The sequence below is a fragment of the Salvia splendens genome, chromosome 3 (genome assembly GCF_004379255.2).
Source record: "Salvia splendens isolate huo1 chromosome 3, SspV2, whole genome shotgun sequence".
Classification (NCBI taxonomy): Eukaryota; Viridiplantae; Streptophyta; class Magnoliopsida; order Lamiales; family Lamiaceae; genus Salvia; species Salvia splendens.
Window position 1 is genome coordinate 41,044,350 of NC_056034.1, and position 24,812 is coordinate 41,069,161.

At 37.0% G+C, this 24,812-nt stretch overlaps 4 protein-coding genes across 4 annotated transcripts; 2 read left to right on the plus strand and 2 right to left on the minus strand.

The window, feature by feature from the left end:
- Positions 1-1,598: 1,598 nt before the first annotated feature.
- On the plus strand, positions 1,599-12,697 carry LOC121796079 (bromodomain and WD repeat-containing protein 3-like). The gene is made up of 25 exons (XM_042194803.1): positions 1,599-1,867; positions 2,081-2,146; positions 3,265-3,616; positions 3,709-3,863; positions 4,152-4,391; positions 4,586-4,695; positions 4,789-4,866; positions 4,950-5,056; positions 5,768-5,862; positions 5,943-6,055; positions 6,187-6,290; positions 6,381-6,458; positions 6,560-6,638; positions 6,741-6,909; positions 7,325-7,395; positions 7,598-7,678; positions 7,792-7,862; positions 8,246-8,342; positions 8,415-8,474; positions 8,732-8,786; positions 8,891-9,282; positions 9,459-11,300; positions 11,397-11,966; positions 12,059-12,117; positions 12,253-12,697. Exons 3-25 carry the CDS (start codon positions 3,270-3,272, stop codon positions 12,446-12,448), a joined length of 5,169 nt encoding a protein of 1,722 aa, XP_042050737.1. The 5' UTR covers positions 1,599-1,867; positions 2,081-2,146; positions 3,265-3,269; the 3' UTR covers positions 12,449-12,697.
- A 2,594-nt stretch (positions 12,698-15,291) lies between these two features.
- On the plus strand, positions 15,292-16,227 carry LOC121797037 (putative F-box protein At3g10430). Its single transcript, XM_042195773.1, has one exon. The coding sequence runs from the start codon at positions 15,292-15,294 to the stop codon at positions 16,225-16,227; it is 936 nt and encodes a 311-aa protein (XP_042051707.1).
- Positions 16,228-17,168: 941 nt separating this feature from the next.
- Positions 17,169-18,771, minus strand: LOC121793631 (serine carboxypeptidase-like 50). Its single transcript, XM_042191663.1, has one exon. It carries the CDS (start codon positions 18,753-18,755, stop codon positions 17,445-17,447), a length of 1,311 nt encoding a protein of 436 aa, XP_042047597.1. The 5' UTR covers positions 18,756-18,771; the 3' UTR covers positions 17,169-17,444.
- Positions 18,772-22,492: 3,721 nt separating this feature from the next.
- On the minus strand, positions 22,493-24,566 carry LOC121794920 (outer envelope pore protein 16-2, chloroplastic-like). The gene is made up of 7 exons (XM_042193323.1): positions 24,382-24,566; positions 23,934-23,985; positions 23,692-23,751; positions 23,264-23,295; positions 23,080-23,113; positions 22,886-22,953; positions 22,493-22,770 (listed from the first exon to the last, which is right to left on the minus strand). The coding sequence occupies exons 1-7, from the start codon at positions 24,511-24,513 to the stop codon at positions 22,627-22,629; spliced, it is 522 nt and encodes a 173-aa protein (XP_042049257.1). The 5' UTR covers positions 24,514-24,566; the 3' UTR covers positions 22,493-22,626.
- Positions 24,567-24,812: the final 246 nt, after the last annotated feature.

Below are 24,812 nucleotides of genomic sequence, written 5' to 3' on the forward strand. Positions count from 1 at the left end.
TTCATTTATCTATGGTACAATTCTTTATAATCATCTCTGTTTGGCAGCTTTGAGAGTGATCTGATTTTGATTTTGATTTTGTAAAATTTTCCATTTATGTGATGTTCTACTATTGAAAAAGGAAAGTAATAAGAATCTTGAGAAAAAATAAAAATTTATAACTTTTCAAGATCTTTATTTTCCAAATCCTATTTTTGCATAGATATTTTTTCTTAATTTCACGATTCTCACGTATTTTGATAGTATTTTATACTAATTTATTAGTCTATGAAAACATAAATAAAATAGTTAAAATTATTAACATAATCACAGTAGTAATAAGGATAAGAATAATAATAATAACCGTAAAACAATACTTATCAGTTATTTAATGTTAATAATGATGTTAAATTGTTAGTAATATTATCACTTACTTAATGATTGGGTATGCATAACATTTAGTCATCTTATCAAACATTGCTATTCCCCTTCGTCCGCAAATATGAGTCCCGTTTTTCGCTTTAGTCCGTCCGCGAATAGAAGTCCGGGTTCATTTATACTATAAATGGTAATAGACCCACATTCCACTTTAACTCATTCCATTCATGTTTTATTTAAAATTAATAAATATAAGTGAAACTCATATACCACTAACTTTTTTCTACCACTTTTCTAAGTATATTTTAAAACCCGTGCCGCAAAGTACATCTCATTATCTCAACGACCGAAAGTTTGCGAACGACCGAAGTACATCTCATTATCTCATCTCATTATCGCAAAGTACTCCTATCGCGAACGGAGGGAGTACTCGATTCGTTCCGGTCAAGATAATCATTTTTTATATATCACAAAATTTTAGAGGCCATTGCTGTGAATAATAAAATAGAGAAAAAGAAATAATTGATAAATTTAAATAAAAAAAGAGAATAAATATTTTTATCCCAAACAGATGAAGATAACATCTTGATTGAAATAAGCCTAATAAGATATGATCGTCCAACGGGAAAGTACATCTCATTATCTCAACGACCGAAAGTTTGCTTATTATCATTATAGATTTTCTTCGGCGTCTAACTTTTGACGTGAAGCATCGACGAAGATTTGTTATTTCATCTCAACTTTTTATATACGTGAATAATAGTAATATTCTGTACAAAGGCCGTTAACTTTTTTTAATGAAATATTTATTTTTAAATAAATGGTTTTTCCAATGGAATTGAATAATTGATATTGATATAAGCAAATGGTGATGGAATTGCATAATTGATGTAAACTAATAAGTGAAGGATGGAATTGATATGTATAGATTTAATTGACAAGCTTGAGAATGAAATATTATAGTACTGGAAAATATGATTTATTTTACTACAGATAAAAACTTACTAAAATTATAAGATGATTTATTTATGTGAATAATTAGAATTTAAATTAGAAAAATAAGATTAATAATGGGAATAATTTCAGTTAAGCTCAAAAGTTTAGGGTGTTAAATATAGTATACGAAAATAGGAGGACTAAGTTGTAAATATCAGAGTTTCACTCAAGGTTTCTCGATTCGAAGAGTGGGCGTATAGATATATATATACACAAACGCATCGTTTTATCTCTCTCTACAATTCTCTCCAAACTCTCTTCCCCACAAAAGCAAACTACACAGTGTTTATGCAAAAACTCAGAGCTCCCACCAATATCTAACAATTAATCTTATAAACCGACCTCAATTTTATATGTTTCGCCTCTTTTCCTGAATTCCTTTTGATTCTGATGTAAAATACGATGTCGAAATTGTATTTTATTGCCTGAATTCGTGCCACATTCGATCCCCATTCTTATTTTTGTTTCAAGTTGCAAGCTCCATTGTTCCCTTTGCCTTGGCACTGCGTCACAGGTGAATATTTGATCAAACGAACTCTAGAAAAGAGGGGAACTTCAGTATTTAACGTTCTTAGTGTCCTGAATTCGGCGGGGGCGTTTTTGCATGAGCAGAATGGATTATAAATTGAGTGATTTTTTTGTGTTATGTTTGCGTGTTTTGTTTTTCTGTGTGATTCTGGAGCATGGAGAGCTAAACATTTTAGGGTTTTGTCTCTCAATGCTACAGTGTGATCCGCATGGGAGATGTTTGCTCTGGGTTTTGGAATTATAGAGTGATTAAAGAACTTGACAGGTATAATTACGTTTTGGCCTGTTAAGATTCAGGTTATTTGTTAATTTCAGTTTTATGTTTTGATTTATTTATTTTAAGCAATCTCGATCATGCAATTGTGTGGAATTTAAGTTTTTGTTGGGCATAAGTATCTAGTATAGTAGTTTGTTATCATTCTTATGCTTGTGGATGCTCCCATGTTAATATTATTTTGCTTAATATACCTGAATTGGCCATGTATGCTAATGTTTTGTGGAGAGCTCTAGCAAAAGCATGGTCCAGGGTCAGTGATTAATTGATGTAATATGGCCTGGGTGGGGTTTGATTGGTTTACTTACTAGCTATTGGTTGTGTAGTTGTAGAGATGTGAGATGTAGTACTATTACATTGTGGCCAATAACCTTATCATACATGAGTAGTTTTTGGCCCAATAGATTTGTATCTCTTCTCCAAAAAGAGGTGAGAACGCAAAAAAAAAAAACACTAAACTGATTGACAGAATACTCTAACTACAAGTGTTGCATTTATAAGGGCTTGCAATAACTACTAGTGGATGCACATTTCACTGATGTTACAGACGTTGCAGTCATCCTTCTGTTTAGTGACATAGCATTTCCAAAGATCCCAAGAGATTAATGGTTATGACTGTACAAACTTTTTGGAACTTGAAATAATCTAAGATAATAAGTCAGTGGTGGGGTAATAGACTGAATCAATACAGCTATCAGGAAATCTCTATCTTAGTAGTTAAGTAATTAAGTTATAATTGTTAGAGGCAGTGCTAGCAAGGGCGTTTTCTCTTTTCTTGTTAGTACCTAATAACAATGAGGTGGAATAACTGTCTGGTGCAGATCCTCTGTGCTTTGGTACCTCTCCAACTAATTGAGTGATAGATTTGAGGTCTTTACTCCTCCTATATCACTGTTGAATATTAAATTTTTGTCTTTTAAATTATGTACGCTATGTTGTGTAGTTAAGAACACAGTGGTCCTGATCTTTTTTCCATGCCTCATCTTACCTTTCTATGATTATCACCCTTTGATAATTTCTTTCATTATATTGTTTGGTGCATGGTTGATACTTTCATGACTCTTTTAGCTATTTTAAGAACGCTGAGCATAACCATATAACCTTCTCAGGACATATGGCTCTCAGGAAATATATCCCCAGTGGTAATGCAACTCCTATCAATATTAAATCCTTGAGTTTCTCTAACAAGGAGATTGGGAAAGCCAATGAGGCAGATTTGCAGAGAAGACCCACTGAAGCTGATGTGGATATCGACCTCAGAGAGGTATATTTTCTTATCATGCATTTCCTCTCAGCTGGACCTTGCCACAGGACTTATGGGCAGTTCTGGAATGAACTGTTGGAGCACCAACTTTTACCTAGAAGATATCATTCATGGTATTCACGTAGTGGTCTGCCCAGTGGAAATGAAAATGATGATGGCATATCATTTCCCCTAAGTTATAATAAGTTGGTGGAAAGGTAATTACTGCTCTTAAAGCTTTTCATATTTTTTCCCTGCTTGGGTTTACTATGGTTTGTCATTTTACAAGTGTGATTGAACTAATTTGTAGGCATCCTCATGTTGAAAAAGATCACCTGGTAAAGCTTCTGAAACAGTTACTCCTTGGTGCAGTTGCTCATACACAAGATGTCATTGGTGAAAATATAGTGAATGCAGCTAGTGTTCCTACGCTTCTAGGAACTGGATCTTTTTCACTTTTGGCCAGTACGTATATATAGCTTGTAGAGTAGGCTTCTTTTACAACTTTGATGCATTAGTTTTCAAGTTCTCTTTCCTTTGGTTATGCTGCTTCAACATCAAGGTTTTGTTTCAAAAAAATCAGTACTGATTAATGATGTTCCATCTATTCAGCTGAATTTTTTGTTAGAGAACAGTAGTTCTTTCCTTGCGTGTTTTACAGCATGTTCTTAGGAGTAAATGGAGTAAGGATTGTCCAAGCCTGTATTTTCTTGTTACAAGTAGGTCATTTGATTTTGCTTTTCCTTTCTCAAGGTGATCACAATGGGAGGGAGAACAAAAGTAGGCATCCCCCAAGCTACATGCGCTGGCCTCACAAATTGACAGGTCAAGTACATGGATTAGGTTTAAGGGAAATTGGTGGTGGTTTTACTAGGCATCATCGTGCGCCATGTATACGTGCTGCTTGCTATGCTATTGCAAAACCGTCCACTATGGTTCAGAAGATGCAAAATCTTAAAAGTGTGAGAGGACATCGTAATGCTGTTTATTGTGGTCAGTCATCTTTAAGTGATTTCATTTTGCGTTTTATTGTTTTGCAGTTTTCTTACTTCTATCAGATTTTTCATCAGATCAATTCAGATCTCTGTGTGCATATAAACCTTTTTAAGTTTCATTATACATAAGCATGCAATATAATTGTGAGCAGTGATATAGAATACCAATCTCAAAGATTTTCTCGCGTGCAGCCATTTTTGATCGATCAGGGAGATATGTGATTACTGGTTCCGATGACCGTCTTGTTAAAATTTGGTCAATGGAAACTGCATATTGCTTGGCCAGCTGTCGAGGGCATGAAGTGAGTCTTAAATTATTACCCTTTTGTCCCATTCTCTCTCTCTCTCTCTCTCTATTGCTTTTATTGGATTGATATTTATAACTTTATTTCAAGGGTGACATAACTGACCTGGCTGTGAATGTGAACAACACTCTGATTGCTTCTGCTTCCAACGACTGCATAATTCGAGTTGTAAGATTTTTATTTTTGATATTTTCTTTACTTTTATTCTTTTTCAATACCGGCTGTATCATTGACCTTTTCCATAATTTCAGTGGCGCCTGCCCGATGGGTTACCGATCTCTGTATTACGAGGTCATACAGGAGCTGTCACCGCTATTGCCTTCAGTCCTAGACCAGGCGCTTTCTATCAGCTTTTGTCGTAAGTTCATATTAAGTTAATGATCTTGATTGGTTGCCTTCTACTCTTGTCCTAAGGTTTTTGGTGATTCATATTTGTTACATGTCAGAGTGTTAGTACCTCTTTGTCCTTATCTCAAGCTGATCAGCAGACGTATTATTTACCTACAGAAAGCTGTTGCCATCGTGAGAATTAATGATCAGTATAATCAGTTGTTACAAAGGTTTAGTTACAAATTTTTACAATTTCTTGTGGAAGATGAAATTCAAATACTTTTTCTGAATGTTCTAATCTCAGAGAGTTATAGATCGTGATTATGCTAACTGGATAAGACATTGTGTTAGAAATTGGAACTGCTGTAAATGGGCTTGAGTTGAGTCTACACAAGTGGAAAGCTATTTCTGTAACTGAATTCTTATAGTTAATAGTTATCGATTTCTTCTGAAGTATTTGGTCATGTGCTTTTCCTTTGTGACTGTGCTATTCCTCTTTTACATTCTGCTCCTTTGTTTAAATATTCTCTTATTCTAAACTAATTACTTTTCTATTGATGGTATTCAAATGAAATCTGGAGCTGTTAGGTTGTTTTCCAGTAGTTATTAAATGATAATTATTTTACTCTACACTTCTTTATTTATATTGTTTTGCCTTTTATTAGTCTTCTATAGTAAATTGCTTCATCCCACCTTTTACATAACACTGACCTTGATCATTATTATATTTCTGTGACAGGTCCTCTGATGATGGAACTTGTCGAATTTGGGATGCTAGATATTCCAACACCGCACCACGTACATATTCACCAAAGCCTCCTGAGCCTTTAGCTGGTTTGTTGATGTTTATATGAATTTATTTTTTATGAGAAGATCCCGTGTATTACATTTGTGGAATAATTTGAGTGCTGTAGGGAGAAACAATGTTCCTACTGGCATCACTCAACAGACCCACCAGATTTTCTGTTGTGCATTTAATGCTAGCGGAACAGTTTTTGTGACCGGCAGCTCAGACACTCTTGCAAGGGTATATTGATAAATTGTTTTTGGCCTTATCATTGAAAACCACTTTGGCCAATCTGATTGAGCTCAATATACTTGGCATATGAATATTCTTGAAACATCTGGTGTTGCCTTACGGGTGGCTGATTTTTTCAGGTGTGGAATGCCTGTAAACCCAGCACTGATGATTCAGAGCAACCCAACCATGAGATAGATGTCTTATCTGGTCATGAGAATGATGTAAATTATGTACAATTCAGGTTTGTTTTGAGTTGATAACTTTTCTTGTTGATTATTTATCAACTTTTATTCAGTGACTTTTTAGTGAGTTTTTTCCCTCTGAAATGCAGTGGTTGTGCAGTGGCTGCTCGTGTTTCGTCATCAGATACCTCAAAGGAAGATGCATTACCAAAATTTAAAAATACATGGTTATTGTCTCCCAATTTTGTACTGCATTTTTATCGAAAAGTGCTCTCTTATATCTAATGGATATTCCTTTTGCTCAATTTATATTGTGGTTAATTTGCAGGTTCAATCATGATAATATAGTTACCTGCTCTCGTGATGGCAGTGCAATCATTTGGATGCCAAGATCACGGAGATCACATGTGAGTTTCTGGCCATTTAAACTGTATCATCTTGGTGTTGTTCAACTTTAGTTTGTTATGTTTATTTATTTACCCACTTGACATATTGCACCTCGTTCTTAGGGAAAAACTGGAAGGTGGATTAGAGCATATCACCTGAAAGTTCCACCACCTCAAATTTCCCCTCAAGCGCCCCGAGGGGGTCCACGTCAGAGAGTTCTTCCTACCCCTCGGGGTGTCAATATGATTGCATGGAGTTTAGATAATCGTTTTGTTCTCGCAGCTATCATGGGTATGTTAGTAATGTGGTTTACTTTGTATTGTGGAATCAGAAAATAGAAGTCTTTGAAGCTATTAATTTTTGTTATGAATTCTTGTTTGATAGATTTCATCATAAACTCAATGAAATGGCTGCAAGACATCCATGAAACTATGTATTATTTCACATAATTATGTTCACTCGTTCTTGGCTTAAGGCTTCATGTATCCTCATTGCTCACTGTCACTGTTCAAGTTGTTTAAGCTAATTGTTCTTGAATATATGTTAAAGTGGATTCCTAAGAGAGGATGTTTTCCATCTTTTTTCATTTTATTTGTTCTGGGGGTGTCTTTGTTAGCTCTTAAGCATTAGATTTCATCCTTAAAGAAGTCTGAGTTGATGTACTGCTTCACTCTAGATACTCAAAGGTCGATTGTCACTTATGCAGATTGCAGGATATGTGTATGGAATGCTGTTGATGGTAGCTTAGTGCATTCACTGACTGGCCATACTGATTCTGTAAGTTATGCTGTTAATTCTTCCCACAACAATAATATTTATGCTTATTTTGTTGTAGTTTGACTGCAGCAGGCTTCTGAGTTGCTCATGTCGTATTGTGTTCTGTTTACCACCTTTTCGTTCTATATTGATTTTATTGTCATTGTACTGTACTATTGGGCATTATATGGTTAACTTATGCAAATCTTGTTCCTCTTTGTAGACTTATGTACTGGATGTGCACCCATTCAATCCTCGAATAGCAATGAGTGCAGGATATGATGGGAAAACAATACTATGGGATGTGAGTTTGAAATATATATGTATATATATCTGTTCTTGTAATCTTTTCTCACAAAGCTCCTTTTACCAGCTACTAACACCTCAGCTCATGTTATTATTGCCTTATATCTACAGATATGGGAAGGTACACCAATTCGCACATATGAAATTGGCCCATTCAAGCTAGTTGATGGAAAGTTTTCATCGTGAGTTAATATTCCTAGAAGAAACTTAAATCTTGTTTTTTATTCATTTTTTGTGTTTTCTGAGTTCTGATCCGTCGTAAAAAAAGAGCAGAGATGATGAGTGAAATTAAGTAAGATACTTTTGTGCAAGTAACATGCATATGCCCCATTGCAATACCTTAATACCCGCTGTGATGGCTTCAGAAGTTTCTGGCCTATTTCTTTTTGTTTTATTCCAGTTACTACGTCTATAGTGTGTTTGAACAAGGTTAAGTTGTCAAATATATTTTTATTTAGAAATTCATTCATTCGAGAAGATGTTTTTTGGCTTTGTGCTTATGTTCAATGAATCTAGAGTTTTGTGCTAAATGCTGATTTGAATGTGATTTTCTTTGGTCATCCAGAGATGGGACATCTATAATTCTGTCTGATGATGTTGGCCAATTATATATATTGAGCACTGGTCAAGGTGAATCACAGAGAGATGCTAAATATGACCAGGTACTTTATATATTTGCATTTTTTGGTGTATCCTCAACTGATTCAGTTACTGACTGTATTCTTCATAAATAGTTCTTTCTAGGGGATTATAGGCCTCTTATTCATGACACACATGGAAATGTTCTTGACCAGGTTGGTGTCTGCAACTTCTACTATGCATTCTTCTGGAATCTTATTATCTTCAATATAATTTTTTATTGCTTTTCCACTTCAGTCTTGACTCTGCCTTAGTTGCCAGGGAACCTCTACTCATTTTCGCAATCCTTAAAACATGCAACCTTTTTTTTCGTTAATGGACGTTAAATGTGGGCATTATTCATATCGCAAACACATGTATCAAATGTGACTGTTATATTGCTAATTGAGTTATACTTGCTTTATTAATACAGGAAACACAGCTTGCTCCTTATCGGAGGAATATGCAAGATCTCCTGTGCGATTCTGGTAAACTGACCTTTCTGATAGTACATTTTTGTTATAATATACTTAAGATTATTTTATTGATGTAATGTTTTTCACCGTATTTCTTTCTATTTGGCTGCATTAAGGTATGATACCATATCCGGAACCTTATCAGAGTACTTACCAACAACGACGGCTTGGTGCTCTTGGAATTGAGTGGCGCCCTTCATCTTTAAGATTTGCTGTTGGGCCAGATTTTACTCTGGACCCAGATTTTCAAATGCTTCCCATTGCAGATTTGGAGACATTAATAGTTCCACTACCGGAGTTCGTTGATGCAATGGATTGGGAACCACCAGTTGAGATTCGTAGTGATGATAATGATTCAGAATATAATATGGCAGAGGACGACTCATCTGGATGGGAGCAAGGAAGCTTAAATTTGGATTCTGATGAGTTAGAAAGCAGCTCCGAGAACAGTGAGGTTGAGGACTTGCTCCGAGATGACCGTCGTAGATCCAAGAGAAAGAAGCAGAAGGTAAAGGTTATCTCTCTGCTAAATGCAGACCAGGACGACTTAGTTATTTTTCAAATCTTATTGCTTTAGGATGGGTGAAGTGGCGTATTTGCTGTGAAGGTCAAATGCTGAATGTGAGTTTGTGAGCTTGGGTGGCCATTTTGGTTTTTAATTGTTTTGTTTGTTATTCTTTTCAGGTGGAGATTATGACATCTTCCGGGAGGCGTGTGAAGAGGAGAAATTTGGACCAGAGTGATGATAGTACAATTAAGAACAACCGCACTAGGAAATCACGGAATGGAAAAAAAGCTAAACGTAAGAAGTCCTCATCAAAGTCAAGGCCTCAGAGAGCAGCTGCTAGAAACGCACTTCATCTGTTCTCTCGAATAACAGGGGCATCTGCAGATGGAGATATAAATGGCTCTGATCACAATTCATCTGAAAGTGAATCAGCACTGCAGGACTCAAGCTTTGAAAGTGAAGAATCAGATGCATCCTTGCCAATTGAGTGGTATGAAAATCTTAAGAGGAAAGAAATATCATTGGACCATGCAGTGAGCACAGAGCAAACTCATCCTGAATCTCACTTGCCTGGAAACAGGAAGAAGTTGATTCTGAAATTGCCAAACCGCGACTCAACTAAATTTGCTTCCCAACAAAACATCGGGTTGAATGGGCAATATGCTGTAGCAAGCTCATCATCGAGAAATTTTCAGGAAGTCAACACAAATAAATATTCTGAAGAGGACTGTCACGATGTTGGTGTTGATGGTCATACCGGGAAGAGAAGCCATATGGATCTTCTTAGAGGATGCAAAGATGGCTCAATTACTTGGGTAGGGGCCAGATCTCGCACCTCTAAGAGGTTGAAGATTGGAGAATCTTCAGCATCAGGTTTATTTTCGAGATCTGGTCCAGTTCGTCATCACGAAATTATCACAGAAAATACTGCTAATGACCTTTCAACCTTTACAGAGGGCAATAGTTCACAGCACCCAAATATTGGGATCCAAGGTCATGAAGGATGTTTAGAAGATAAGAAAGAGATAACTCGTGAGATTAGTGCACCTGGAAGTCCAGAGAGAGCAGAAAATGTCGAGGGGCCCTTGGCATTGCATGAGGTGAACGATGGTGGGGCTTCCTCAAGTCAGTGCCATGAGGTCTGCAATGGCTCAACAGTACCTTCTGTCGCCTGCATAAATGAGACTGAGAACGGACTCAAATTGAAGGAAAATGGTGTTCAAACCCCAACAAAGTTGCGAATTAAGTCTAGTAGTCTTACAAGAGATATTGATAATAAGCCTAGTAGTATTTCAATAGATATTGGTATTGATCCCAGAAAAGCAATTGCAGGAGATACTGTCATGCCATGTGAAAGCAAGGATGCAGAAAATAATTTGGATGTACAAGTTTCTGGCGATGTCAAAATAGACATGCCTTACTCTGAAAACAAAGATCAATATGGAGGACTAGGGTCAGATGGTCTTATAAATGGATCTTCATCCAAGTCTGAGTTGGAAGACTCGCCAAAATTGGATTCAACTAAAAGGATGTTTACAGCCGTTTATAGAAGGCTAAAGCCTTCAAGAGGTCGGAGTAATCCAGAAGGGGACTCTGGTAGTATGGGACCAAGCACGTCGAATACTGGAAACCTTGATGAGATTGAGGTTCCTCGAGAATGTATTCGTAAGGCCAGGTCTATCCGGGTGAGATCAACTGCTCGTGATCTAGCCTCATCAGTAGGCAACTTCGCATTTATGGAACCCCATGATAATTCTGAAGATACATCGAATGATGTTGCCAAGGCTTCTCCAAGCAGAGGCGAAGATAACTCTTCGGGAGACTGGAAATCATTACCCAGAAACTCCACTAGATTAAGATCCGCAAGAGCCAAGAGAAGCAGCAATTATACTCATGGCAATAGTCCTCCAAGGAAATCAAACCAGACTGGAAGAAGCTCCTGGTTAATGCTGTCTGCTCATGAGGAAGGGTCTCGGTATATACCTCAACTAGGGGATGACGTTGTGTATTTGCGACAGGTAAATACGTACTTCTTTTGTTCCTCACATTGTTATAAAATTATATTTGTTGGTTCTTAATAGCTCTGTAATCATCTCACCGGACTCTACCTCCAGGGCCATCAAGAGTACATACATCACATGCACGTGAGGAATCCGGGCCCTTGGGAAACTATTAGGCTGGACATACGAGCTGTGGAATTTTGTAAGGTTGAGAAGCTCGAATATGCAACGCTTCCTGGTTCTGGGGAGAGCTGCTGCAGAATGACCCTTAAATTTGTAGACCCTACTTCCGATGTAGATGGCCAATCATTTAATCTGACTCTACCAGAAATTTCTGGTTTTCCGGATTTTCTGGTTGAGAAAAGTAGGTATGATGCATCTATGGCAAGAAATTGGACCTCTAGAAGTAAATGTCAAGTATGGTGGAAGAATGAGGGTGAGGAAGATGGGAGTTGGTGGGAAGGTCGAGTTGTAAGCATCAAGGCCAAATCTCCTGAATTCCCAGACAGTCCATGGGAAAAGTATGCTGTAAAGTACAGAAGTGAGCCTGGTGTACATAATCACAGTCCCTGGGAACTCCACGATTCCTGTACTGACATGGAGCAGCCTCAGATTGACGAGCGTATAAGAAAAACTCTCATTAATGCTTTTAGCAAGCTGGAGAAGTCCGGATACAAATCTCAGGTAGAGAGATCCCCCTTTCCATGTGAAAGAAGTGAATTTATTTATTAGAAGATCGGATCAAATAATTGTAACACCCTTTCGTGGCTTTGCAGGATTATTATGGGGTTAACAAGATGAAGCAAGCTTCTCAAAAGACTAAATTTATTAACAGGCATGTCTATCTTTCTCCATTTATCTCATCTTTTTTCACTTCCTATATACACTTTTATGTTCCATGTACTATCGTGTATGTGTGTGGTCGCCCGTTCTCCCTTTGGATGTATTATAATTGGACATCACTCAGCAGGTTCCCCGTCCCCTTGTCTCTTGAAGTCATTGAGTCGAGGTTAGAGAACAATTACTATAGGAGTTTGGATGCGTTGAAGCACGATTTTGAAGTTATGCTGTCGAATGCGGAGTCATATAGCGGGAAAAATGTGGAGCTCTCGTCAAAGCTGAGACGACTGTCGGACTGGTTCCATAAGATCCTAGCGGCTTTGTAGTCATACGGAGCACAGTTTTGTAGAGAATGTAGTCAGCATCTCATATAAACTTGTATATAATCTCTCCCCCTCTGTAATAGGTATGCAGTTGAGGAATCTTATAGAATTGGAGGGGAAGGAATACCAAAATTTAGAGACTGACTGCTGCTGGAAATTGACAGCAGGCGATTCATTCTTTCCTGTATAGTCTCAAATATTTAAAGATCACAGTTAAACATTTTCTCTAATTTAGTTCATACTTGTTTTGAATGGCCTCTCTCTCTCTCTCTCTCTCTCTGTCCATTTCAGCATTTGATTCTAGGGAATCAAAGAATGAGAGCAATAAATTTACTATTATAAGCAGTCTGTAATTTATAAATTTAAAACGACAACACATCAACATAAATGTAACAAGTCAATTACTATTTCTCTCTAGTTCGTTTTATGACATAAATCAGAGAAATTGAAAGTCCAATTATTTGGATACAAAAAATAAAATTTAAAGGGCATTCTAAAATATTGAAAATTTGTATTCATGTGGAAAATGGCCCAAATAATTATCATAAAGTTAATACGTGAATTATTAATTTTTTAAAAAATTTTGTATACGACTCTAGGTAATAAGCGTTGTTTCATATGGTATTAACTCTTCATATGGATGTGACAAAAACACAAAATATTGTATTGTTCGTAAGAGCATCCGCAACGCGTGCCGTTGCGGTGCCTTATTTCGTTCCGGAGGAACGGAACCGCGGCGGCACGCGTTGCAGCCGCCCGTGTCGTCGCCATTCCGTGCCGGTGCCGTGCCGGGTGCCGTTCCCGCGAGACGCGGCACGACACGTTCCGCCACGCGCCGAGGCGACGTGGCGGCCTCCCATTCGACGCGTGACGCCCACTCGCTGCCCCGCGAGTGGGCGTCGTCACGGTGACGCAATAATTCGATTTTTTTTATTAAAAATCGAATTTAATAAGAAAAATATTTTTATTTATAAAAATTGTTTTTTATATTTAAAAACAATTTTTACAAATAAATGCATACTAGAAATTCGTATTAGCCCATATATATTTGATGGGCTTGCGAATTTATGAAACTCATTCTTGGTTGTCTCTCTTTTATAGAGACATCCTTGAATGTTTTTTGTTCCACTTTCGATGTGGGACAAACTCATCTTGGTTGTCTCTATTTTATAGAGACATCCTTGAATATTTTATGTTCCACTTTCGATGTGGGACAAACTCATTCTTGATTATCTCTATTTTATAGAGACATCCATGAATGTTTTATGTTCCACTTTCGATGTGGGAAAAACTCATTCTTGGTTGTCTCTCTTTTATAGAGACATCCTTGAATGTTTCATGTTCCACTTTCGATGTGGGACAAACTCATTCTTGGTTATCTCTATTTTATAGAGACATCCTTGAATGTTTTTTGTTTCACTTTCGATGTGGGACAAACTCATCTTGGTTGTCTCTATTTTATAGAGACATCCTTGAATATTTTATGTTTCACTTTCGATGTGGGACAAACTCATTCTTGATTATCTCTATTTTATAGAGACATCCTTGAATGTTTATGTTCCACTTTCGATGTGGGACAAACTCATTCTTGATTATCTCTATTTTATAGAGACATCCTTGAATGTTTATGTTCCACTTTCGATGTGGGAAAAACTCTTTCTTGGTTGTCTCTCTTTTATAGAGACATCCTTGAATGTTTCATGTTCCACTTTCGATGTGGGACAAACTCATTCTTGGTTATCTCTATTTTATAGAGACAACCTTGAATGTTTTATGTTCCACTTTCGATGTGGGACAAACTCATTCTTGGTTGTCTCTATTTTATAGAGACATCCTTGAATGTTTTATGTTCCACTTTCGATGTGGGACAAACTTATTCTTGGTTGTCTCTATAAAATTGTATTTTAAATTATGTCAATTTTTATTTTTTTAGGATTTTAATTATGTCTTTTTCTATTTTTTTGAATTTTAAGTTGTAATGTTATTTTAATTTTATTAAAGTGTGTTTGTTTTAATTGAATTGAGTTGGAAATAAAAATAAAAAATGAAACTGAATGAATAGTAATTTAAGGAACGGTTAAGGAACGGTTAAGGAACGGAGGGTTGCAGGTTCCGTTCCTTAGTTAAGGAATGGAGTAAAAAAGTACAGTGGGGCCCGCAAATAGTAGTTTAAGGAACGGTTTAGGAACGGTATAGGAACAGCGTTGTGGATGGCCTAACTTCGTATTATTGACATTTAAAAATAAATAAAATTTAACTCTGTTAACCATTACTTCTCTTTTAGCCGTTTCTCTTCTCACCGCTCTCTCTTATACAACAATACCAAATTGTGAGAATGAAAAACAAAATCAATCAAAACAACTTCAAAACGAAGGAAAATATAAGATAGGATCGAAGCATTCCACGAGGTTTGATTTCAGTATGAGACAGCATTTGAAGGTTAGTAAATTTTAAACAATCCATGATATTGTTTTTTTCTTCGATTTGCATGACAACATAAAAATTTCCAATCATAAATTTGTGCGCTTTGATACGATTTTTGAAATAAAATTAACTTTTTAATTAAAATTAATAGATAATCAAAACTATCCTGAATCCAACGTTGATGTTGGATGGAGATTTCAGGACATACCCTATAAGCTAGCCATGTTTTTCTGTGTAAATTAGGTAGACGTTCATGTAAGCAAAAAATGTTAAATGGACGTAAATTCTACTATTTTTATAAATTTCTATTTTTTCCATGATTTTATAAATGATTTCTGAATACATAATCATTCATGTATTCCGAAATTTTCTATTAATGCTTGAAGTAGAAGAAAATGACATATTTCTGATTCCTTTGTAGAATGGAAAGGCTAGTTGTGAAACGTTTCAATGGTAACAACCATCATCTAACAGTTCTTTCTCCCCAAATCTTGTATGGAAACCATGAAACTTTCAACCCTTCCTTCATGCACAAATATCAATCAATGTCTCTCAATAGCTGTGGTGGTTTGTTATCTTTCGATGACTTCAACGGCAACATTGTTCTTTGCAACTTAACAACTCAAGAGCTTAAACACCTCCCCCCCTCCAACGTGCCCCGCCCTCCCGGGATAACCCGGACCATCTCCCACGGCAGCGGATTCGGGTATGACCTCAAATCCAATGACTACAAAGTCATAACCTACATGCTCCATTACTGGGAGGACGAGGAAGGCCACTACCTCGATGACACGACAAAAGTCGAGTTATACTCCCTTGGAAGCAATTCATGGAAGGAGATCCAGAGCCCTCATTCCATGAATTGCCCCAAGTCGGGCTCAGCATTTGTCAACGGGAGTTACTACCGGATGGCGTGTCTTGACTCGGGTGTCGTGGTTGAGTCATTTGATTTTGCTAGCGAGACGTTGTCGTCCTTCCCCTTGCCACCAAACATTGAGGGGTCGGACTCTGCCTTTCACCTTGTCAAGTTTGATGACTCGTCGTTGGGGGCTGTTGGGTACGAGAGGAGGTCGGGCGCTACTAAGGCGTTCGAGCTTTGGGTGTGGAGAGAGGGGAAGTGGGGTAGAGTGTATGGTGTTGCTAACCTTTCTCATGTGGAGAGGCCATTGGGGTTGAGGAATGGTAGATTGCTTTTTCTTGAAAGAAAAATGAGTGATCACTTAAGTCATTTGGTGGTTTATGATTGGATTACCAAAGAGTTGAAGAAACTTGAGATATATGACTATCCGGGTTATATGAGTATTAGTTCATATGTTGAGAGTGGATTTGCACTACCGGATTCAAGGCCAATCAATTAATGTGTAAGAATTTATATCTAGCTCATTTCTTGTGTATATTAGTTCTCTTATGATTTATTGCACAATTTTGATTTTTGACAATCATCTTACATATTCGTTATTGCAGATGATGCTCGTTTTAGGTCTCGTGGACTTTGGCGGGCACACATGTTGTTGGGAGGGGCTCGAGCCCCTACCAACTCTGTTTTAAATACTCTTTCTATAGGATTATTAGAATTTTATGGTTTTTGTGATAAATTTAATGTAGAAAGCTTATCAATCAATCTACTTGCTCAGATAATATATTGTGAGAGAAAATTCAAAAACAAAATATTTTTTGTACAAACTGGTAGGGCAAGGTTATTATGCTCTAGAGCTTAGTCCTTTTTGGATCGGAGCTAAAGCATGTAGAAATTGGTCATTCAAACAAGAAGATTATTCTAATCATTTTAAATCAATGTAGAATAAGAAGTGAGTTACGACGTATGATACTCCCTCCGTCTACTATTTAAAGAGTCATTTTGACTTAGCACAGTTTTAAGAAATTGTTTGACTTTGTAAAAAAAAAGTAAAGAGAGAAAGTGAGTGGAATTTGAGACTCATTTAAAGTATTAGTTTTATATTGGATGGTGAGTTGTAAAAAGTTGGTGGGATATGAGGTTCTCATACTAAAAGTGAAATAAAGTAAATAGTTGTTCTATAAATTGTGGACAAACCAAAATGGCAAAAGAGTTTTTTAAATATGGACGGAGGAGAGTATCATGTCATAATGAGTTGTAAATGAGAGGAGATTTTTATCCAAATTTGTATACTAATTAAAAAGACAAGATTTTTAGCAATTTCATATGGGACAAGAGAATCAGTCTCAAGAGAACATCTGGCCTCTAAATAGATCTCAACGACATTTTCTGACAGTATTTTGTTTGTGTTCGCAAATTTGAGTTGTTTTAAATCTGTAACTCTAAAATTAATTCATACTTAATAGATATATGCGAAGCTGTGGGATATTTAAATATTATGGATCCCCACATCAAAATGGTACACAAACCAAAATATTAATTCATCCAAAGCTTAATCATGAATCATGATCATAACAAACTCTAAGCCACCAATTGCAAATCCATCCCAAGATAGTAAAACACCATTTCACATCACAAAAATCCCATAAAATCTACCTTAATTTTCCAATACCAATGCCAATTCAATCACGAGATCGTCACTCCACCAACTAGACCATCTCACACTTTTCCACCACCACCAAACAAGCCCTTCTCCAACACCCAATCTTGCATCATAATTTGAGAATTCAAAGGCTGATCAGTAGGCACAAGATGGCCAGCATTCAACACCACCACATTGCTAAACCTCTCCCACCTCTGCACATACCCCGCCAGCAACCCACCCACCCTCCACACCTCCTTCTCCGCCCCCAAATACCCCCCAATCCCCTCCCACCTCATCTCCCTCACCCACGCCGCCGTCGACGTGGGCCCGTCCCTCAAATCCGTCTGCCCCTGATACAGGAGCACCCTCGTCCTCTTCACCAGCCACTCCACCATCGGCCTCACGCTCTTCATTATGTCCTCCTGCATCGCATCCGCCACCGCCGTGCTGCATTTGGAGAAAGTGATGTTGCCCGGGACGTGTAGGGCCCGCTTCACACCCTCGTCGTTCAGGAAGCTGACCAGCACGTTGTTGGGGTACGGGGCCAGCTTCCTGACGTCGTAGAGCGTGGCGAGGCCAGACATGTTTGTCAGCGTCGCCAGCACATCTGCTCTTGCGTCAGAAGCGTCGCTCCATTTCCGTCTCTTTATGAAAGCGACGGTTTTTAGTTGTAATTTTTCTAATTGGGCCTTTTGCTTTTCGTTGATCAGGCCCAAATGGAAGGCTGTGATCGCGTGGTCTTGGACTTGGATTTCCGGGTCGGTTAGGCCGTTTCCAATGGCCACACCTGCCAGATTGATCCTCTTTTCGTAAGACGAGATTGCATTTTTTTTCAAGATGTAGTAGCCAAGCGCCGGCAGATATTTGCCGGCGTAGCTCTCGCCGGTGATGTAGATGGGCCGGGTTTTGAACGACTTGTCGAGGGATATGAATTTTGTGATAGCGATGTAAAGGTGATTAGCAACGGAATTTTGGTCGCGGGGTATTTCATCGGGTGTGGCAGCGATACTGAAACCCGTGCCGATGGGGTTATCGAGGAAAAGTAGGCCAAATTGTTTGTTCCAAGAATTTGGATTTGAGTCGAGCTTTACTTGTTGGTTTACGAGCCATGGGCCCAATTCGAAGTAGTTTGCGAGCATTGAGGAGCACCCGGGCCCGCCTTGGAGCCAGATCAAGATCGGGGTTTGAGAATTTGGTGTGTTTTTGGGAGGGGATTGAGATTCATAGTATGTGTAAAAGATGGCGGAGCCGGTGGTGGAGTTAACGGTTAGGTAGCCGGATTTGGTGGGGAGGGCTTCTTTCGGGTAGGTTATTGCGGAGGCGGAGGAGATGAGGACGAGGACGAGGACGGGGACAAGGAAGAGGAGTGGTGGTGGAGAAGCCATGGATGATGGTTATGAGAGAGTGTAGTGAGGTAGAAGTGTGGTGTTTGGTTTAATTTATAGAGTATGATAAAAGACCAAATTTAATTTGACTTGTTCATGTCTCTGACTTTTTTTAATTTTCGTATAGTTTATGAATTGGTATACTTTTAGGTGGTGTTCGGTTTCCAAGATAAAATAATACGAGATACAATCTAGGATTGAGTTGTGAGATTATTTTAGTCATAGGGGGTTAGCTATGACTAATTATCTCATGATTATCCATCTAGGATTGAGTTGTGGGGTTGAATCTCATGAACCAAACATACTACAAATTTAATCCCGGGTACAATCTTGCAAACCGAACACCCCTTTAGTGTTTGGGACAGTTCAAATGAGTTTAGTAGGCTTGGAAAATCTGTCTTGGTTTTGAGTTATGTTCTGGTTTGACTATTTTATTGTAGGATATTGATTTTAATAAAAAAAATGGATTTGTGAAATCACATGCATAAGATGGTTGACCTTTGAAAATAGTGACATTTCTCATGTATTTTCTTTTCATTTAATCTGTGGTACTATGACAAAATCATTGCTTTGATTTCGGTATCGAACATGAGGGCAATAAATGAAAAAATAAAAAATTATGATGTCGATGAACAACTGGGCTGTAGGAGTGTTTTTTCATTACATTTGACAAAATACTATATTAAATTAAATAGTTCTCAATCTCAAAATCCTAACTAAGGAAAATGAAATACACCAAAAAAATCATAGATTGACGGCAGTGGTGACGTACTAGAGTGTTGGTAGATTATAAAAAAATATAGATAGGACAAAATTAAAAGGTATGCAATCATGCATGTTTTATTAGTCAATAAATTGGACTTAAATTTAATAAAGTGAAAAGATTGTGGGCTGACCAACTTATGTAATGTTATGGCCTCATTAACTGCATCTTATAATTCTTAACACAGTATATATCTTTTTCCAAAAAAGAAGTCACTAATTTGGAATTTACTTTAAGGAATGAATTTTACACGTGCTGTAATTGACATACTATCACAATTCATTGAAAATGTAGTACTCCTACTAAGTAAAAATGTGATGGATTTCATCTTCAATTTTTTCTTTTCTATATATTTAATTAAATAGATATTCTAGTTATAAACCAAAAAGGACTATATATGTACTTCTCCATAAGCTAAAAAACTATTTAGAAATATAGAAAATCGTGAACTGCAGATATAATGAATAATGAATAAATTCTCTATGAAAGATTGATGAAAAAGAAAATGGAATTTTCGAATTCATGGATTGAAAATTTTCTTAGTTTTGAGTTTAAATATTTTATTGATAATAATAAAATAATGATTTTGAAGTTGACCAGCATGAGGTTGAGCCGACGGTTTTGGACCATGCATTAATTTTTCTAGAAAAAAGAGAGGCATCACCCCCTTATGGTGGTTGAGTCCTCTCATAGTAGTAATTAATTAAAGGAACATACACATTGACATTTTTGCAATTATTGGCTAAATTTTGAGGGGGCATGCCAAAAATGACTTTTTATAAAGTACATCCCCACTACCATTATGTCAATGGTGGGTGGGTGTAGTGAAGGTTGAGGCTTTCATAATTTCTTAAAGGTCCAAATTAGAATTACTCTAAAGAAGAAAAAAAAAAGAACAATACTCATTGGCATTTGTAAATGCGTTTTATGTAGAAGTAATGAATACATTATGACACTCTAAATTTAATTTTATATTTACACAAAAGAAGTTGCAATTACACAAACGAAGTTACAAATCGAATTAGTAATTATATAAGAAGTTACGAAACGGATAGCCTTAGTTTTTCTATAATGTTTATGTATTTTATTGTAATTTCAAATACATGTATCAAAGCTTGATTTTAAGTATTTTTAGTAATAAAAAAACGTACAGAGTTTATTTTCTTAAATCAAAATAGATTATAACATAAATATTTTAAATATTAAATCATCCATAAAAAAAATAAAATAAGTAAAAGTACTAGTATGAAATAAGCATAAAATTAGATTTTATAAACATTTTTTTTTCATAAAATAAAGGTTAATTATACTTGGAGTGTACTTTTTGCCTTTACAAAATTCAAACATATTATCATTTATCACTATTCAAGTCAATGAAAATGATATCCTACTATAGTACTAGTATGCAGTTATTGAGTTTTTTAATGCATAGTTAATATGTCAATCATATGGTCAACCTAATTCACAATTGTCGGCCCATCCTCTATCTCAGTCTTAGACCATCCACTACGGGTCTCGCCGGCGTCTCGCGTCTCGTCCCGGAGAGACGGGACCCCGGCGCGACGCGTTGCAGCTCGCCGTCCCGCGTCGCGTCCCGTCGAGCCAAGAGACGGGCTGTCTCGCCACGCGCCTAGGCGACGTGGCGCGACCCGGCGTCATGCGTGACGCCCACTCGCCGGCCCACGAGTGGGCGTCGTCACGTGCTGACGCAATAAATATTTTTTTAAAAAAAAATTCAAATTTTAAAAAAAATAAAATAAAAATAAAAGAACAAATTTCTAACGGTAATAATACCCTTTTTTTATTTTTTTTAATTTTTTTTATTTTTAATTAATTTTTTTACTCTATAAATACTTCTAAACTCATCCTCATTCCACACACAACTACACATCTATTCTTCCTATCATCTAGATTTTCTCTCAAATTTTCATATAACAACTCAAGATGTCCAGCGACGGCGACGGCAACTACGGCGGTTCCGGCTCCGGCGGGTGGGATCTCAACGCGTTCGGCGATTGGGAGACCATGATCAACACATTGGGCGGTTCCGCTTCGTCAACGCCGGGGACCCAGGGCTCGGCGACGCCGGGGTACCAACCACCCAATTTTGACCTTGATGCATATGTTCGTCCCTCCGCCCCGCGGTATTCGCAGGGATTATCCCAGATCCGGGAGGATTTTCCCGTTGATCCCACGCCGGGAGTAGGCCGAGGCGGTGGAGGTGGCCGAGGCGGTGTACAACCCCAGGCGGGCGAGGACGAGGAGGAAGAGGAAGAAGAGGAAGAGGATCTAGGCGAGGCGGTGGAGGTGGCCGAGGAAAAGTGTGTTTGTTTTAATTGAATTAGGTTGGGAAAAAAAATAAAAAATGAAATTGAATGAATAGTAATTAAGGGACGGAATAAGGGACGGTTAAGGGACGGAGCGTTGCAGGTTCCGTCCCTTAGTTAAGGGATGGAGGAAAAAAGGACAGTGGGGCCCTCAAATAGTGGTCAAATAGTAGTTAATGGACGGTTTAAGGGACGGTATAGAGACAGCGTAGTGGATGGCCTTAGCCTCAATAAAAATTCGTTCCAATTCGCTATATTTTAAAGGATAATTTGGCAAAATTAGAAATAATTAAATCACACAAAAATATACTACTATAATAATTGAAATCGTGTATAGTGATTTAATTATCATAAAATTATATTTTTCATTTGCCAATTTATCCTTGAAAGAATTATTTTTGACTGGTACTATATAGTATATGTTAGATTTAATATCCTCCCATAAAAAAATTTCTACAAAAATTCTTCTCTCTCTTGTTCAAAAAATAACCATTTCTCCTCTGCTTCACTAGACCATTAATCTATGAGTCATCGTAGAATTTGTCGACAAATGAGATAATCAGATAATACATAAGAGAAAAAATACACATACACCACAAGCTTGCAACAAAATTGTTCAAAATTGCATTATTTGGTTGTCCAAATTAAGTTCACAACTACAAAGGTAAATTGTAAGTACATTAGGAGAAATTTGTGCCTACGTAGTAATTTCACTTCAACCTTCTTGAAGTGAAAAAAATGACAAAAAAAAATTATACTATTGCGCGAAGAGTTGAAAAGACTATAATACCCCTGCAAGAAGATTAGCAGCGGTGGACAGAGCAGCTCCTGTTATAACACACTGCACTACCTTTTCGTGGGAGCTATGGTCAAGCGTTAGCGCCAGGGCCCCTCCAGTGAGGGCCCCGGCCAACGCGCTGTTTTTCTGCATCCGAGAAAAGAACCAATGAGGATGTCAAATATTCCGAGTTGTGTTGATTTCAACTCAGATTCTTGCATATTTTTACATGAAATTTAAAAAGTAAGGTTCGATTTTATACCCAATCGTGGCTGCCCCTAGCCTCTTTCAACCCATAGGTAAGCCCTGAGTAAACTCCGGCTACCATACCTGCATTACTAATTCTATGATTATTTATTATACTTGTAAAATTTCAATGAAAATAGTATTTTTTATGAGAAATATTTTTTTTAGGTAGAGAAAAGGGATATTCATATAAAGTTCATGCTATCCTACCCCATTGTAGCGTTTCCTTCCCAGTCCTCTTCATCTGCATCACATTACAAAGCAAAAGAATTATTTTTGGTTGGATCAAAATCATCTTTATTTTTGAAGACTAAACATTAAACAAGTTCAACTTAATTAGTCGTTGTTGAAATAGGAATCTAAATAGTAACGTAGCACGATTATTTAGACTTACCAATGCCTCAACTGATTTTTGATTAGTTTCCCCTGCACATAACCAAATGAAATAAGAAAATTTCATGAAATGATAAGGCAGCAGAACTTAATTAAAAAGTAAATCACATTGACTTACTCTAAAAATGCTACAAATTTATATCTCAACAAGCTGTGCAAATTCATATGCATTTATTCCCATACGTGACATCAAAAGAAAGGCAAACTAAAATAAGATGTTCATGTTTCATGGTTCTATTTTAATGTTGATTTTGGGTAGTATCAATACCAGCACACATCTTATAACATGTTAATGCGTACTTGGATCTAACGATAGCAAGAAATCAATGACGCAACTAAAACAAAAAAACAAAATAAAAATCTTATCCTCATCCCCTTATCAAAAATCTCATTACATTAAATTTCTAAAAATGAATCAATTTTCGGTACCTCTAAGGGCTGCTACTTGTCGCGCCTTCTTCGGAGAAGCAACAGTGTCGCCATTGCAACCTGGAAAACAGAGGCGGAGGCATAAAACATTTTTATTCGGGTCTATTGTCCCATATCATAAATTTGTATAGAATTTTGTTTGATTTTTGGATAAAAAATAAAACAATTTTTCCTTTTTGTGTGGGGTTGGGTGGATAAAAATATAGATTTTTGGATAAAAATAAGCTGGAAAATGTTTGAACCTTCTACAGCAGTGAAATATGCTTCTTTTGATAACGCTTGAACTGCTCCAATCTGCAGCAAAAGCACATATATTTAACCATGGAAGATGTGGAATAATTACTCGTAGATTGCAACAAGTATTGTAAATATTGTTATACATAAATGAGTTTTACATTAGTTTTAGTATCTATCGGCCATTTGCATGTCAATTAATGTACCATCGCCTGCATGCAAATGGACTAAAAATAGTGCGTACAAATTGCAGATAGATGAAATTTGTGCTTCTTAATTCCAAAATATATCGTCCATGATTTATAGTCTTATTTTGATTTGGTGCGAATTTTAAGAATAGTTGGTAGGAAAAAACTATTACTCCGCCAGAATGTGAAACTCTCTTTCATATACTATTAATTTTATTATGAAATGTGAGTTTAATTTAGTAGAATGTGGAAGGATAAGAACAGTTACCCCGGCAGCTCGGACGAAGCAGTCAGCAATGCGGTTGAGGAGAGGGTGGCCGAGATCGAAGAAAACATTCTTCTCAAAATTCCTCAGTTCATCCAGAACTGATCGAGTCTCCAAATTTTTCTTGTCAAACATTTCTTTTCTATCTATTACTATTAAATATAGTTAGGTAACAGAATAAAAAGGTCTATATATGTAGAAAAGGCAATGAATTGATCAGTGAAACAGAAATATATAAATGGCGAAGAAGCGGAGACTATTACTAAGGACGAGGACACGTGGCTGTAAGATGCGAGGTTCCTGCCGATCTTCTTGAATCGAAATCCCTTATTTTGATTGGATATAATTGAGTCATTACATAAAATCTTAGTACTAGTATTTTATTTATCATATTAGGTTTCTGTTGGAAATTTATATTTATTGTCTGGGCTGGA